Genomic DNA, 18,247 nt, shown 5'->3' with positions numbered 1-18,247 from the left:
CTTATGCCTCTCCGTTCTACGTCTCTCTGTTAGAAGCGTTAGTAAAAAAAAAAAATCGAAGGGCACCCTACGTTAATTAGAACCTGCAGCAGCTTGGCTATTCGACCACGGGACTGTCGGTTATTTCGATGTTCGGTATACTGAAAATTATTATGTCTGTATTATTAATCAGCTTCGTCATGTCGTAATTTCCGTCAATTTAATTCTCTCACTTTTTCCGAATTTTAATTTCAGATATAATCGAAAATGTAATGGAAAATTCGAACAAAAATAATCGACGCTTTCTCGTTCGAGAAAAACACATTCCTCCAAGAAATATTATAGTCAACAAATTTATTCCGAGCAAATAATGACATATGCTTAGAGATTGTATGATATTATTTATTAAATGTTTTCACAAAACGTACACTGAAAAAAAAATTATTGGATTCGGATAAATATTTATTTCAATACCGCTTAATAAATTATTTATTTGAAACTAATAATATTGATTTGATGTGAAAAATATTTATTTCATATAAAAAAATTCTTTTCAAAACTGAGAAATATTTATTTGTTTCAAATAAATATTTATCCGAATCTAATAATTTTTTTTCAGTGTAAACACATACATATGTAACACATAATTAACAATAAGATACAATGAAATTGTTTCTTCTCATTTTATATAATATTTAATTGATGAGTTAATTAATCTGACTAATAGAAACATTTAAGACGTTTAAAAAAATATCAAACTGTGTATCAAAAATATTAAGCTATGTTTAAATCCTAGATTATTCTGCTGACAAAATTCCTTCAAAATAAAGATTTTTTCGATTTTATTGCACTTCATAAATTCTAATTATATAAAATCTCGTAAAATTATTACATATTTTTAATGTTTCTTAAAGCATTGCAAAAGCTAAGTTATTATATTAGTTTTTAAAAAACAAAATGTTTAATTTTATAAATCAGACAAGATATGATCGAATAATATAAGAAAATAAAAAACAAAGAAAATGTCATGTAATAATTAAAACAAATATAAAATATATATGTGCCGTTATAGGAGATTTCTTTTTATATAAAAAATGAACAATGATAATTTCCACCAAATATATGTATCTCGATTATGCTAATTGTTGACACAAATACGAATAAATCATTGAAGATCACTAAAATATTCTAATTGCTGAACGGCAATAATTGAATGCAATACAGACAGAATATTAAATATATAATTAAATATATAAAATATATAATATATATAATGTTTTTAATATTCAAAGCGAACAATAGTAATGTGCGTCATAAAAAATGTTCAACTACAACCATCTTCAAAAGATCAAAAAATACACACGATTAAATATCTCGAAAGTTGTTAATGCTGCTTTGCAACCATCAGAAAATAATTATTGTTTTTCATAAGCTCATTATGATTTTCTTTTCTCCAGACCGATCCAGAACCCGCCTTCAGGTTGCGGATTAAATTCCTTCTTTTCGAATATGACAGGCTCGATAGTTTTTTCCGTTCTCTTCAAAATAAATTTTTGTAAAAGATAAGCTACTAGCATCTTGGTCTCCATAAGAGCAAATCGGTTGCCGATACATTTTCTTGGTCCTTGTCCAAAAGGTAAGTAAGTATACGGAACAATATTGTCTTTGTTTTCTTCGCTAAATCTTTCAGGATCAAACTTTTCCGGATTTGGATAATACTTGGGATCATGTTGTATAGCATAAGTGGGTATCATCATTACAATATCCGATTCGACGATCACGCTTTTGTAACCTGGTTGCGACGGAGGCAGTTCGTAATTTTTAGTGCAAAGTCTATCGGTTAAAATCGCTGGTGGATACTTTCGTAGAGTCTCGGAAAGCACCATATCCATGTAAGTCATTTTCGACAGCGATTCGTAAGATATATCGTTTCCTTCGTCGAAATGCTGCAGCACTTCCTCTCGCAAGCGATCTTGAATGTCTTGATTAACCGCCAACTCATGAGCGACGAAACACATCAATAACGAGGATGTTTCAAAACCGGCGAAAAAAAAGATAAAAGCTTGCGAAACGATATCTTCCAACGTCATCTTTGGATTGTTATCACCGGTCTTGTCCCGAGCCTGCATTAATAAGTGGATCATATCCGGCCGAACGATACCTTGTTCCTCTCGTGTTTTGATACTTTCTCCTACAATCCTCTTAAAAAACTCAGACGTAGACGGTGAGACAAATCCACTCAAACCGAGCAACCTGGCAACGCGCGGGAATGCAGTCATAATCATAAACTTAAACATAGCTAGTACTCCACTAAAAGATTGACTGGTTTCTATTCCCCTCATGTAGAATTCGTTGTTTTGATCTTTCATAGAGTTTACGCTTACGCCAAAAACTGACGTAGCGATTACGTCAGTGGTGTAACGTCTAAAAATCTGTTTAGTCTCGACTTCAACGCAAAGTTCCGGATGATCAATCAGATAATTGACGAAGTCATCAGCACACTTTGATACCAATTCACACATGACTTTCATCTTGCTGGCGGTAAAAGAGGGGCTTAGCGTATTTCTCATTTCTCTCCAGCGATCTCCACGCAAAGAGAAGACGTTCTTTGCGAATAATGGGTCCACTCTTTCGTCCAAGATGCTGCGATGATCATGGAAATGTTCAAACTCCTTTACCAACACATCCTTGATCAGTTCAGGATCACGCAGAAATATGATAGGTTTGCCCATATCTGTCGTTCCAAAATACTTAGCATCCGGAAAGTAATTGTACATAGAAAGAGTATAGTCGACGAAAGCTATACGGCGCAGAAATATTTGACAAGTCATAACGAAAGACCATAGTAAATCGGACTGATAAAGAACACCTTTACCCTTCCAGTAAAAGCATACACGACGCACCACTGCGATAAATTTCAAGATGCCGATGGTGACTAAAGTAGACAGTAACAACCCGAAGGGTGACGAAAATAAGGATGAAAATAATTCCATCGCAACGCAAGGAAAACGAAGAAACGAATAGCTCCGTCAGGCGAGACAGAGAACGTATGAATGCAGCCACGTATAACCGCGCATTTTATCGTGGCATAAAAGAAGAAGGGGAACGAGCAAACACCTCTCATTTTAAATCATTGCATCAACTATTGCGCAGAATACGTCAGTTGTATTTTAAACGCGCGCAATAAGTCTTTCATGGATGGATCATCACATATTATTTTCAAAATTTTAGATTTTTGAAGGCAAGAAAAATCTTGTATTATTTCAATAACAACTTTCATATTTTCCACAAAAAATATTTTCTAAATCAATTCCGTTTAAACGTCATTCCGTTTAAGCGTCACAAATGCCTTTTCATTTTAAGATAGCTACTTTGACGCCGAGTATACTTGCATATAATAAATCTGTACAATTATCAGATAAGAATACAGATTACATTTGAAAAGTATACAATGAAAAATATTTTTACCTAAATATCGATTATTTCAGTAAACTGGAAATATAAAGAAGATGAAAACTATTTTGAATTCATTCTCTTGCAGAAGAGAACATTCAAGCGTTGCATTATACTTATTTATTGATGTTAAATTTAACATTCTTTCACATCTTTATAAAATACTTGCGACAAAATTAATATAACATTTATAATACTGTTATTTTGATCGTAAAATCGTTCAAATTTTATATAGCTAATCTTATTATAAAAAATATAATATAAAAAATAGCTGAAAACGTAGAATTAAAAATAAATTATTCTAGCAAATCGAATATAAATATCCTCTCTCAACTTTAACTTCTGACAATAAAATATTTATTAAAAATATCATAATTAACAGCAAATTCCTAGTAAATGTCTATATATGTTATGATTATCGATAGTTTTTATTTAATCTTTCAAAACATACAACACACAAATACATATATTGCAAAGTTCTTTTTCCTCTTATAAATATACCACTGAATTTAAAAAAGTTATCTAATCGATTATTAGCAATCTTTAAAATGTTAATAAAAGCTTAACAAAAGCTTTAGTATTTTTACAAAATAATGTCAAAATAATAAAACTTTGATTTTGACACTTCAAAAATTCAAATTATATCAAAGTCATCTAAAAATATTACACATATTTAATGTTTTTAATGTTTTCAAAAGCGTGGCAAAAGCTATTAACAATAATATATGTATACAAGGTTTCTTAGACCTACCGTATCATACACTAATAGGAGATTCCTGAGGCGATTTGGAGACGATTTTTTCTCAGCGAAAATGTCCAGGCACCAATCATTTTCGAGGTAAACAAAAATAAAAGCTTTTTTGTAAACTAAGCCTTGTGAAAATAAATTATTAACAAAACTACATATTTTAATTAATTTCAATTTAAGTACAGTTTACTTTAATAGAATTTTAATTTGAGGCTTAGTTACGAAGATACATGATTTCAAAAACTAGGAACATTAAAAAAATGATAGCATTTTCTTTCTCGACATTTTCGCTGAGGAAAAATCGTTTCTAAATCGTCTCAGGAATCTTCCATTAACGTGTGATACAGTAGGTCTGAGACACCCTGTATATCAAATTTTAGAAAACGTAAAGTTTAACTTTATAAATTAAACAAAACTTGATTCGACTAAATTTAAAGAAAAACATTTCTTCAAAGTAATAAAATATCAAAAATCCTATACATATATATATGCAATAAAAGTTATCTATTTGACGAATTAACAAATAACATCACTACTAAATGTCTCTAGTATACTATTTACAAAAAACAAATTACGTAAGCCGTTAAAGATCAATGATATGACCAATTGGAATCCTGAGTTTACGAAGATCACAACTATGCTCATCATAATACCACAATTTCTTAGCTAAACATTTATTAACGCAATATAGAGATAGAATATAAAATATATTGGATAAAATATATAAAAATGTAATATGAAATATTTAATTTAAAATTCATACAATGTTAAAATGACATAATAGAAGTTCAAAATTAAACTTTCTTCAAAATCTAAAAACTTATACATGATTAAATTTTAAGTGCGTCAATGCTGCTTTGCAATTATAAGGAAATAATTATTGCATTTCATAAACTAATCATGATTCTCTTTTCTCCAAACCGATCCAGAATCCACCTACAGGTTTTAAGTTAAAGTCCTTCTTATCGAATACAACAGGATCTACAGTTTTTTTCGTTTTCTTCAGAATAAATTTTTGTAAAAGACGTGCAATTAGAATTTTCGTCTCCATGAGAGCAAATCGATTGCCGATACATTTTCTAGGTCCCTCTCCAAAAGGTAAGTAGGTATACGGAACAACGTTGTCTTTATTTTCTTCGCTGAATCTTTCAGGATCGAACTTGTCCGGATTCGGATAATACTTGGGATCATGATGTAAAGCATATACAGGTATCATCATCATCATATCAGATTTAATGATTACGCTCTTGCAACCTGATTGCGGTGGAGGCAGTTCGGAATTTTGAGTGCAAAGTCTATCAGTGAATAACACTGGCGGATACTTTCGGAGGGCCTCGGAAATCACCATATCCATGTAAGTCATTTTCGACAGCGATTCATAAGATACATCGTTTCCTTCGTCAAGATGCTGCAGCACTTCCTCGCGCAAGCGATCTTGAATGTCTTGATTAACCGCCAGCTCGTGCGCGACAAAACACATCAGTACCGAAGATGTTTCAAAACCGGCTATAAAAAAGATAAAAGCTTGCGAAACGATATCTTCCAACGTCATCTTTGGACTGTTATCACCGGTCTTGTCCCGAGCCTGCATTAGTAAGTGGATCATATCCGGCCGGACGATACCTTGTTCCTCTCGTGTTTTGATAGTTTCTCCTACAATCCTCTTAAAAAACTCAGACGTAGACGGTGAGACAAATCCGCTCAAACCGAGCCACCTGGCAATGCGCGGAAATGCAGCCATAATCATAAACTTAAACATAGCTAGTACTCCATTGAAAGCTTGACTGGTTTCTATTCCCCTCATGTAGAATTCGTTGGTTTGATCTTTCATAGAATTCACGCTTATGCCAAAAGCTGATGTGGCAATTACGTCAGTAGTGTAACGTCTAAAAATGTCCTTTGTCTCGACTTCAACGCAGAGTTCTGGATGGTCAACCAGATAATTGACGAAGTCATCAGCACACTTTGATACTAATTCGCACATGACCTTCATCTTGCTGGCGGTGAAAGAGGGACTTAGAGTGTTTCTCATTTCTTTCCAGCGATCTCCACGCAAGGAGAAGATGTTCTTACCGAATAACGGATCTACCGTATCGTCCACGAAGGCACGATGATCATGGAAATGTTCAAACTCCTTTACCAGCACATCCTTAATCACTTCAGGATCGCGCAGAAGCACGGCAAGTGTGCCCATATCAAACGTTCCATAATACTTCGCGTCCGGGAAGTAATTGTACAGGTAAATACTATAGTCGGCAAAAGTCATACGGCGCAGCAGTATTTTCCAACTCGTAATGAAAGACCATAATGAATTGGGTTGATAAGGAACACCCTTTTCCTTCCAATAAAAATATACATGACGCACTACCGCGACAAATTTCAAAACTCCAAGAATGACCAAAGTAGCCAGTAATAATCCAAAGGGCGATGAAAGTAAAGATGAAAATAATTCCATCGCGAACGTGTGGATAGCGAACAACGTATGGCTCCGTCAGACGAGACGGACAATTTATAAATGCGGATGCGTAGAAGAGAGGAGCTTATCGTCGCAGAAAAAGAGGGGACGCGAAAACACCTATCATGCTATCACTACTACTATTATCACATCAATATCGTGGATATGTCATTTATATTAGAATGCGTAATAATACATTTACAGATATCATCATAGCTTATTAATAAAAATTTTAATTTATAATGAAGAAAAATTTCGTTTCGTTTCGATAACAATTTGTGATATTTGTCTCATCAAAATAGTTCTTAAATAATTCCATTTAATCTTCATTTGATTCAACTTGTAATAATATTCGGTGTCACAGAAATGTCTTTACATTTTATGACGTCGAGTATAATAAACGATATGAGTTAAAAATGAATAATTACAATTGCAAATGTACACAATGAAAAGTATGAAATGTATACATAAAAAATATTTCATTCTAAACATTGCTTATTTCAGAAAAAAAACATAAAAAGAATGAAAAGCCTATCAAAGTCATTGTTTTATATAAAAGAACATTCAACTATTAAGAGATGAATTTGAAAATTGATATTTCTTTTAAAACTTTTACAAGTTATCCTTATAAAGTACTTACAACAGATAAGTATAAACAAAAAATTATTATCTGCAGTACCGTTAGCTTGGTCATAAAATCATTTAGATTTTAAATAGCAAAACAAAAAATAGCAATACAAAAAAACCTGATATAATTAGCTTAAAAATGCAGATTAAAAAACATAATATTCTAACATTTTCAACATAAAATGATCAACAAAATCTTTCTGATATTATAACAAAATAATATTTGTGCGATACACTTCTCAAATATCGCAGTCACAGTAAACTCCTACAAATGTCCACATGCTCAGCTTATACATTTCGTATTAAATATTTCTACACACGAAATATACACACACGTACATAATACACATAATTATAGTGTAAAGATTTGATTTTCTCCTTTTATGTACCATTTAATTCAAAATGAGTTGACTAATCTATCAATCTTTCAAATGTTTAAAAAAGTATCAAGCATTTTGTTTAAATCCTAGACTATTATTTTTACAAAATTTCATCAAAATAATAATTTTTGTTGCACTTTAGAATCTCTGATAATATAATATATTATCTTAAAATATTACGTATTTATAGTGTTTTTAAGGGCATCACAAAAGCTATTAACCAAATTATTAGAAAATTTTTCAAAACTTTTTAAACATTTAATTTTTAATAAATGGAAATAATATTAAAATACAAAATATTAAATATTAAAAAACAAAATAAAATAAAAATATAAAATAAAAATATTAAAATACAAAATGTATCGGAAATAATATCAAAATATGAAATAAAATTTAAAATATACCTGAGCAGTGATAAAAGATTTCTTCTTCCATAAAGAATGAACAGTGAACAGCTCTATTAAATGTATATATTTCTATTATGCTACTTGTCCACACATATACGAATTAAAGTCGTTAAAGACCATTGATATGAACAAATAGAACCAAGAGTCTACGAAGGTCACAACAATGCCATCATATCACAATTTCTTAGCTAAAACTTTAATAACGCAATAGAGATAGAATATAAAACATATTTAACTAAACATAAAAATGTAATATTAAATAATTATTTAATATTCATACAATGATAAAATGACATAATAGATGTTTAGAATTAAACTTTCTTCAAAATCTAAAAAATTATACACGATTAAATTGTAAGCGCGTCAAATATACGACTTTGCAATTATAAGAAAATAATTATTGCATTTCATAAACTAATCACGATTTTCTTTTCTCTAAACCGATCCAGAATCCACCTTCAGGTTTTAAGTTAAAGTCCTTCTTATCAAATACAACGGGATCCATAGTTTTTTCCGTTTTCCTCAGAATAAATTTTTGTAAAAGACGTGCAATTAAAATCTTCGTCTCCATGAGAGCAAATCGATTGCCGATACATTTTCTAGGTCCCTCTCCAAAAGGTAAGTAAGTATACGGAACAATGTTATTTTTATTTTCTTCGCTAAATCTTTCGGGATCGAATTTGCCCGGATTCGGAAAGTACTTGGGATCGTGATGTAAAGCATATACAGGTATCATCATTATGATATCAGATTCGACGATTACACTTTTGTAACCTGGTTGCGGCGGAGGCAGTTCGGAACTTTGAGTGCAAAGTCTGTCAGTCATTATTACTGGTGGATACTTTCGGAGAGTCTCAGAAATCACCATATCCATATAAGTCATTTTCGACAGCGATTCGTAAGATATATCGTTTCCTTCGCCGAGATGCTGCAGCACTTCCTCGCGCAAGCGATCTTGAATGTCTTGGTTAATCGCCAGCTCATGAGCGGCGAAACACATCAGTATCGAAGATGTTTCGAAACCGGCTAGGAAAAAGATAAAAGCTTGCGAAACAATATCTTCCAATGTCAAGTTTGGATTGTTATCACCGGTTTTGTCCCGAGCCTGCATTAGTAAGTGGATCATATCCGGCCGGACGATACCTTGTTCCTCTCGTGTTTTAATAGTTTCTGCTACAATCCTCTTAAAAAACTCATTCGTAGACGGTGAGACAAATCCCTTCATATCGAAAAACCTGGCAACGCGCGGGGCTGCAGTCATAATTATGAACTTGATCATAGATAGTATTCCATTGAAAGCTTGACTGGTTTCTATTCCCCTCATGTAGAATTCGTTGGTTTGATCCTTCATAGAATTCACACTTATGCCAAAAGCCGCTGTGGCAATTACGTCAGTAGTGTAACGTCTAAAAATTTCCTTTGTCTCAACTTCAACGCAGAGTTCTGGATGGTCAACTAGATAATCGATGAAGTCATCAGCACACTTTGATACTAATCCGCACATGACCTTCATCTTGCTAGCGGTGAAAGAGGGGCTTAGCGTGTTTCTCATTTCTTTCCAACGATCTCCGCGCAAAGAAAAGACATTCTTACCGAATAACGGATCTATAGTTTCGTCCGCGAAGGCACGATGATCATGGAAATGTTCAAACTCCTTTACCAACACATCTTTGATCACTTCAGGATCGCGCAGAAGTACGGCAAGTTTGCCCACATCGTTCGTTCCATAATACTTAGCGTCCGGGAAGTAATTGTACAAATGAATACAATAGTCGACAAAAGTCATACGCATCAGAACTATTTTCCAACTCATAATAAAAGACTGTAATGAATCGGGTTGGTAAGGAACACCCTTTTTCTTCCAGTAAAAGTATACATGATGCACTACTGCGACAAATTTCAAAACGCCAAGAATGACCAAAGTAGCCAGTAATAATCCAAAAGGCGATGAAAGTAAATATGAAAATAATTCCATCGCGGACGTGTGAACAGCGAATAACGAATGGCTCCGTCAGACGAGACAGAGAATTTATAAGTGCGAAGGCGTAGAAGAGTGGATCTTATCGTAGCAAAAAAGGAGGGGAAACAAAAACGCCTCTCATGCTATCACTACTACTATCGCATCAACGTCGTGGATACGTCATTTATATTTTACTGCGTAATAATACATTTACAGATATTATCACAGTTTAGGTAATGCTAAATTTTAAAACTTTAATAAAGAAACATTTCGGTTCGTTTCGATAACAATTTGTAATGTTTGAAAATAGCTCTTAAATGATTCCATTTAATCCTCATTTCATTCAACCTGTAATTACATTTGGCATCACGCACTTTGCCTTTACATTTCATGACGTCGAGTATAAACGATATGAGATAAAAATGAATAATACAGATTACAATTGCAAATATATGCAATGAAAATTATGCAATTTATACAATAAAAATATTTCATTCTAAACATCGATTATTTCGGCAAAAGAAGACGTAAAAAGAATGAAAAGCCTATCAAAGTCATTGTTTTATATAAAAGAACATTCAACTATTGAGAGAGGAAATTTGAAAATTAATTTTTTTTAAATTTTAACAAGTACTTATTTTGATGAAATACTTACAACAGAGAAGTATAAGCAAAAAATTATTATGTCTACAATACCGTTAGTTTGATCATAAAATCATTCAGATCATTTTAAATAGCAAAATTTGCTACAAAAAACCTGATATAATTAGCTTAAAAATATAAATTTAAAAAAACACAATATTCTAACATATCCAACATAAAATGATCGACAAAACTCTTGCTGATATTTTAATAAAATATTATTTCTGATACATATCTCAAAAATATCGTAATCACAGTAAATTCCTACAAATGTCCACATTTGCCTAGATTATATATTTCGTAATAAATGTTTCTACACACAAAATATACACACACATACATAACACACATAATTAGATATAGTGAAAATATTTGTTTTTCTTCTTTTATATATCATTTAATTCAAAATAAGTTAACTAATCTATCAATCTTTCAAACGTAGGAAAAGTATCAAACATTTTGTTTAAATCCTAGATTATTATTTTTACAAAATTTCATCAAAATTATCATTTTTTGTTACGCTTTAGAATTTTTAATTATATAAAATATCTAAAAATATTACATATTTTTAATGTTTTAAAAGTATTATAAAAGCTATTAACTAAATTATAAAATTTTTGAAAAATAGAATGTTCAATTTTATAAATTATATAAGACATAAAAGCAAGAAGAAAGCAAAAGAAAATATCTTTGAAAATAATATTAAAATATAAAATAAAATATAAAATATACCTGTGCGGTGATAAAAGATTTTTTCTTACATAAAGAATGAATAATAAACAGCTCTACTGAATGTATGTATTTCTATTATGTTACTTGTCGACACAAATACGAGTTACGTAAGTCGTTAAAGATCATTGATATGAACAAGTAGAACCAAGAGTCTACGAAGGTCACAACAATGCTATCATAATATTTCTAATTTCATACCGCTGTTAAACCAGAAATTCAATAACGCAATAAGATAGAATATAAAATATATATAATTAGATATATAAAATTAAATATATGTATATACATATAAAACATAAAATATTAAAATTTAATATTTAAATGGAACAATAATGATGTGTCGTAAGTAAATCTTAAACTTTAACTAACTTCTTCAAAAGCTGAAAAATTATATACAATTATATTTCTCAAGACTGAAAAATTATACACGAAATATCTCTAAAGTTGTAAATACGCTGCTTTGCAACTACCAGAAAATAATTACTGTATTTCATAAGCGTATCACGTTTCTCTTTTCTCCAACCTGATCCAGAATCCACCTATAGGTTGCAGGTTGAAATTTTTCTTATCGAATATGACAGGCTCGACAGTTTTTTCCGTTCTCTTCAGGATAAATTTTTGTAAGAGATGAGCCACCAGAATCTTGGTTTCCATAAGAGCAAATCGATTGCCGATGCATTTTCTAGGTCCCTGTCCGAAGGACAAGTAAGTATACGGATTAATGTTGTCCTTGTTTTCTTCGTTGAATCTTTCGGGATCAAACTTGTCCGGATTCGGATAGTATTTAGGATCATGATGTAAACCGTAAACGGGTATCATTATGAAGTGATTAGGTTCAACAATTACGCTCTTACAACCTGGCTTCGGCGGAGGCAGTTCGTAACTTTTAGTGCACTGTCTATCGCTAAAAATCACTGGTGGATACTTTCGGAGTGTTTCAGAAACCACCATGTCCATATAAGTCATCTTCGATAGCGATTCATAAGATATATTGTTTCCTTCGTCGAGATTCTTTAGTACTTCCTCGCGTAAGCGATCTTGAATATCTTGATTAACCGCCAGCTCATGAGCAACAAAACACATCAGTATCGAGGCTGTTTCAAAACCGGCTAAGAAAAAGATGAAAGCTTGCGAAACGATGTCTTCCAACGTTAATTTCTGGTTGTCAACTCCATCCTTGTCTCGAGCTTGCATTAGTAAATGAATCATATCCGGCCTGATAATACCTTGCTCCTCTCGAGTTTTGATGGTCTCTGCAACGATTCTCTTAAAAAACTCGGACGTAGATGATGGAACAAGTCTCGACATACCGAGCAACTTAGCAATACGTGGAAATGTAAGTATAAGCAGAAATCTGACCATAACTAGTACTCCGCCATTGAAAGACTGTATTATCTCTAATCCCTTCGTGTAGAATTCGTTGTTTTGATCTTTCATAGAATTCACGCTTATGCCAAAAGCTGTTGTGGCAATTACGTCGGTTGTATAACGTCTAAAAATCTGCTTCGTGTCAACTTCAACGCAGAGTTCCGGATGATCGTCCAGGTAATTGACGAATTCACTAGCACACTTTGATACCAAATCTAACATAATTTTCATTTTGTTAGCGGTGAAAGAGGGACTTAGTGTGTTTCTCATTTCCCTCCAACGATCTCCGCGCAAAGCGAAAATGTTCTTACTGAATAACGGTTCGTCTATCACACCGTCCGCGAAGGTACGATGATCATGGAAACGTTCAAACTCCTTTACCAATATATCCTTAATCAGTTCAGGATCACGCAGAAATATGACAGGTTTGCTCATTTCCATCATTCCGTAATACTTGGTGTCCGGAAAGCAATTGTATAGAAAAAGAGAATAGTCGACAAGAGACATACGACGTAGAAATACACTCCAACCCGTAAGGAAAGACCGCAGTGAATCGGGTTGAGAAGGAATACCTTTATTCTTCCAATAAAAATATACATGATGCACCTGTGCGACAAATTTGTAGACGCCGATAATGACCAGAGTAGTCACTAGCAACCAGAACGGCGACAAAAGTAAGGATGAAAATAATTCCATCACGAGGCGAGAATAACGAACAAACGAATGACTCGGACAGACTGACAACGAATAAATGCGAACATGTATAAGAGCGAATCTTATCGTGACAAAAAAAGAAGGAGGGGAGAAAGAGAAACCGTCTCTCTCATATCTCTCTATAAATTGTTGGATTAGTAATCGCGCGGAATACGTCGATTGTATTTTATAAAGTCGCGCAATAATCAATTCATAGATAATATAGATATCATCACACATTATTGCCAAAATATTTATAAAGAAAAATTTCATTTCAATAATAAATGACTTTTATGACATCTTTCATAAAAATAATTCCTAAATGATTTCATTTAAACGTTATTTGTTATTACATTTAGCATCGCAAATGCCTTTTCATTTGAAGACAGTTACTTTTGTGACTTTGAGTATATAATATTTGTTTATAATGTGTACGATTTTCTTTCTCATAATCCATACGATTATAAGATAAAATGCAATGATGAGTAATGCACATTACAAGTGCAAAAGTATATTAATAAAAAATGTTTCGTTCTAAATATCAATTATTTCCGGCAAAAAAAAATAAAAAAGGTGATAAAAGCTTATCAAGTCCATTCTGACTTGAGCACAAAACAACAAGCTTACTATCTACAGACTTATTGACATTAAATTTATATAATCTTTCTTTGATATTTTTGCACAATACTTGCTACAGAGAGCAAAAAGTTTATATGTTTATAAATTCATTATGTTGCCCGTATATTCATATTTTAAGTAATTGAACTTTTTATAAAAAAAATAACGATTAGCTCTGAAGAAGGGTAGATAAAATAACAAAGTAGAAAAACACAAAATTCTAACAAACCAAACATAAAATTATCAACATGACTCTGATTAATCTGTATATTAATTGTAGATAAAAATTTTAATCATAAATAAGATTAAAAATTCATTGATTTCGTTATCAATTCATGATTGATTGACATTGTTGATTATTGTGACATACACTTTGTTGCATATACTCTTTATCCTTTTCCTTCTAACTTACCTTCTCTTTCTTTCTTTAAATGATGAATGTAAATGATAATATTCAAATATGTATTTTGTTACTCACCAATGAAGACAAAGATCTGGTGATGCGAGTAGCGCAATAACATCGAGATTGAGACCGTCTGAAACACAACAAGGAAAGAGGTCTATTATTAAATATTCTTGAATATACACAATCATAATTTCCGATTAAAATCACGTCTTATTAATTAACGCAAACATCGATCGACATTGATTAAAAATGTCGATCCGCGAATTATGAATTGCCGGATTGTCTGATATTTTGCGCGAGTAACTTTGACAAAGTTACAGCGTCACGTAAATTGCGAACTGGTCGTTCGTAGTCGGTTAGCGGGTTGAGCGAATGTTGAAATTGAATTGCGATCGGTTCAGATTGAACCAGCACCTGACACCCTCGAAGATAATCCGTTATTTGCAACAGACGGCCTTAGTAACGGGGTCGGGCTCCTATACCTTATACGAATGCGCAGATGTTATTAAAAAGAAGGAACAAAGAGAGTAAAAAGCGAAAAAGATTGATAAAGAACTAATATAAATTATTTGTTATCAGCTTCTCCCTTTACGAGAGAGAAGAATGATGTTGACGCGATCGAATTGGACAATCACTTCCTCGCTCAGACGAAATATCGTATATTGGAAATATAGTAAGCCGGTAAAAATATAGATAAACTTACAGAACAAATTAAAATCTAAAAATCTAAAGCTATGTCCTCCCTGGAGCAACAACGAGCAATTTGTTGTCGATGTTCCATATTTCCTAAAAAAGTTGCTCGTTATTGCTCCAAGGAGAACATAGCTTAACATCTGGATACATTTCTATTTCCGTAAAACAAAAGATTAATATATTCCTTTAAATTGATCCCAACATTTCTCTATATATCGCGACTAATAGACATCTCTTATGGGGAAATCTGACATGAATACCGTACCGGTCAGTCGAATTCGATATAAGAGATGCAAGCCCCGGAGGGTGAAGCGCGGATGCGAGCGACAAACGCGCAAACACACAGGGGCAAACAAGGAGAAAGATAAAGGAAGAGGGAATAGTATTTCATCATACTCTGCGCGTATCGCATTGTAACGGAGCGCCGGAACGTCGCGTGCACATGACAGAGGAGATACACACGGGGGTGATACGTGCACGACGACAGTCGCGTGCACGTGACTCGACCGACCGATGGCGGGCCATCAGCGGGGGTGGAAAGGGGGTGGCTCGGAGTGAAAACCCTCCAGGCAACCGGGGGCTCGAATTCACGTGTCGCGACACGAGCGCGACTCGCAACGCTCCCCCGCCGCTCTCTCGATGCTTTATCCGATATATTGGCGCCGCGTTGCAAAGCGAACCGCAGAGTCTAAAGAACAAAATATCTCGCCGCTGAACGCGGCAATTCGAGTCACGAGGCCGTAACGACGAATACGCGAGCCACCCCGGGTCCACGAGGAATTTTTGCAGTGATCTCCATCCTTCCCTTCTCTCTCTCTCTATCTCCCCTTGTTCCTCTATCAGCGGGAGCATTCAATTCCCTAACAAAAAAAAACGTTGAAAATATCTTTGTAACATTTATAAAAATTACAATTGTTATAATTACACACACAAATATAATAATTATAATTATTATGCATCCATAAATTAAGAGACCCAGGTAGCAAGCATATCAAAATGACGTCAGTTTGCTACTTGGGGAATTAATCTCTTGTAAATACACCTCGTGTGTGATATTTACAGAATAATTGTATAAAAATAAAAAAGAGAATAATCTTAATATTATATATGTACGTATGAGCGCGCCAAGTATATTATACAGTATAATATAAAATATACATTACTGTGTTGAAAGCATCGCGTCAATTAGGAGTTCCTCCAGCAGCGAGCTCGACCGCAACATAGCTGCAATCTATTCCACCACAATTTGATACAAAATTACCGACACGGGGGCCGCTACGACGAATATGATGCCTCTAATAACCCTGATTTATACCCGACGGTTTCAGCTCCGAAGGGATCGCGCGCGCGAGGATGAGGACACCAAGGGTGAGGAAAGCTACGCGCAGGCGGATGGTTAGCTTGGATTGATTGCCATATCGTTTTACACGTACGTTAGGCTATCGTATAGGCGAGCATGAAATCGTTCTCCTCTCCCCAATGGAGAAGAATTTATTATCGCCGAAAAAAAGAATGTATAAACGCGCGCGCGTACGCGCAGACTTACTTGAAATTGAAATAGCGAAACCTTATCGCGATATATCGATACTCTCAATACTCTCGATACTATGCGCTATATATGCTACAATCGATAATTTATAAAGTTAGATGGCGCGCAATTTCTACTTTAAATGCTCCATTTCTACATTAGTTTTTAGTTCTAATCGCAGATAATTGAACATGATAAATAAAATGATAATAATAAATAAAAAAGATAAATGATAAATAAAATCTGATAAAATTTAATCTCTATTATATATATTTTTTTTTTCATATAATTATAATTGTTGTTGTAATAAATTCTTTCTAAATCAAGTTATCATTTATCTATTTCAATTTATTATTTATTGTATGATAAAGCAAACATAAAATAGATACTTACAAATACGAGCATGACGAAAAATGCGGCCAAGTATGATGTTCGCGCCATCCACATGCTCACAAATCGATAATGTTCTCCTGTGACCACGTTCCTATATAATTAAAAATTAAACAAATTACTTTTCATTTCAGTAAATAATGTATCTACAAATTTCTTGTTTTAATACACAGTGATGTTACTCACCGTAAGAAACCCTTATTGTCTTCATGTTCCGCTAATGTTTTGATGCTTGCCATTAACAAATCATCGTAACCCAAAAATTCATCTAATATCAATCTTGAAAATGTATCACCAAAACATTTGTCATTTGATGGATCCAAAGTGACAATTTTGACTGGAATGTTTAGTCTTTGTCGAGCTGCTGGTGATAATCGCAAGAAACCATATTCCAATGAATATTCCACAATGTAGCCATCTTCTGAAAATTATTAAATTAAAATTTAGTAAGAGAAAAGAATTATTTACCGAAACAATATCGTTTATATATACATATATATTGGAAGCAGACAGTGATACAGACATAATAATTTAAACATGTATTAAAATATTAATTATTGTAATTCAGATTTTTACACATAATCAAAATTGGAATTTATAAATAATATATTCTAATAACACTAATTATTAATTACCTGTCCTAGCTATTTTATCAACGTCCGCTGTACGATCTTTTAAAGGTATATTATCTTCATTTAAATGATTACTGGCTTCAGGCACTTCTGTGGAATTACCTTCCATACTTGGAACGGATGACTTTTCATCGGATGACTAAAAAAATATATAAATATATTATTTTATATTAGCACAATAAACAATTTTTAATAGTTGCACTTTAAAATATACTTAAAAAACTTATTTCTTATCAGATTATTTTATTATTATCAATATCTTCAAAAAAAAAGGTACAATTAAAAAATATACATACTATTTCTTTAGCTGTATTTAAATCATTCCAAAGTTTAGTTGGTAATGATAAGCTCATTGTTGTATTTGTCGTACTTAGGTCAGAATTTTGCGTTTCCCCAGAAACTGTTGCACTTCTTATATCTTGCTCAAATGATGTTAAGTTCTCATGACTCTCTTCAACAGATGCATTTGTAGTGTCCCGTTCTTCATCAACAGCCGATGGTTCAATATTTATAAATCTATGTTAGAACATAATTAA

At 32.9% G+C, this 18,247-nt stretch overlaps 1 protein-coding gene and 4 pseudogenes across 2 annotated transcripts in view; all 5 read right to left on the bottom strand.

The window, feature by feature from the left end:
* Nucleotides 1–18,247, bottom strand: part of LOC114939884 (membralin) — a 104,581-nt gene that overhangs the window by 84,064 nt on the left and 2,270 nt on the right. The window contains exons 4-8 of one of the 2 annotated variants that reach the window (XM_029314326.2): nucleotides 18,008–18,227; nucleotides 17,715–17,850; nucleotides 17,266–17,500; nucleotides 17,083–17,173; nucleotides 14,541–14,598 (exon numbers count right to left, since the gene is read on the bottom strand). In XM_029314326.2, coding sequence (XP_029170159.1) covers nucleotides 14,541–14,598; nucleotides 17,083–17,173; nucleotides 17,266–17,500; nucleotides 17,715–17,850; nucleotides 18,008–18,227 — 740 coding nt within the window. The remainder of the gene's footprint in view (nucleotides 1–14,540; nucleotides 14,599–17,082; nucleotides 17,174–17,265; nucleotides 17,501–17,714; nucleotides 17,851–18,007; nucleotides 18,228–18,247) is intronic. The other variant, XM_029314330.2, reaches the window with a different exon arrangement.
* Nucleotides 1,203–3,531, bottom strand: LOC114939935 (cytochrome P450 9e2 pseudogene; annotated as a pseudogene).
* LOC114939932 (cytochrome P450 9e2 pseudogene) lies at nucleotides 3,842–6,729 on the bottom strand (annotated as a pseudogene).
* On the bottom strand, nucleotides 8,280–10,053 carry LOC114939922 (cytochrome P450 9e2 pseudogene; annotated as a pseudogene).
* On the bottom strand, nucleotides 10,151–14,269 carry LOC114939898 (cytochrome P450 9e2 pseudogene; annotated as a pseudogene).

The sequence above is a fragment of the Nylanderia fulva genome, unplaced genomic scaffold (genome assembly GCF_048542155.1).
Source record: "Nylanderia fulva isolate GAGA-0341 unplaced genomic scaffold, ASM4854215v1 Scaffold6, whole genome shotgun sequence".
In the NCBI taxonomy this organism is placed as follows: Eukaryota; Metazoa; Arthropoda; class Insecta; order Hymenoptera; family Formicidae; genus Nylanderia; species Nylanderia fulva.
Note: the sequence above shows the minus strand (reverse complement) of the source record. Positions and strands in the feature narration are given on the sequence as shown.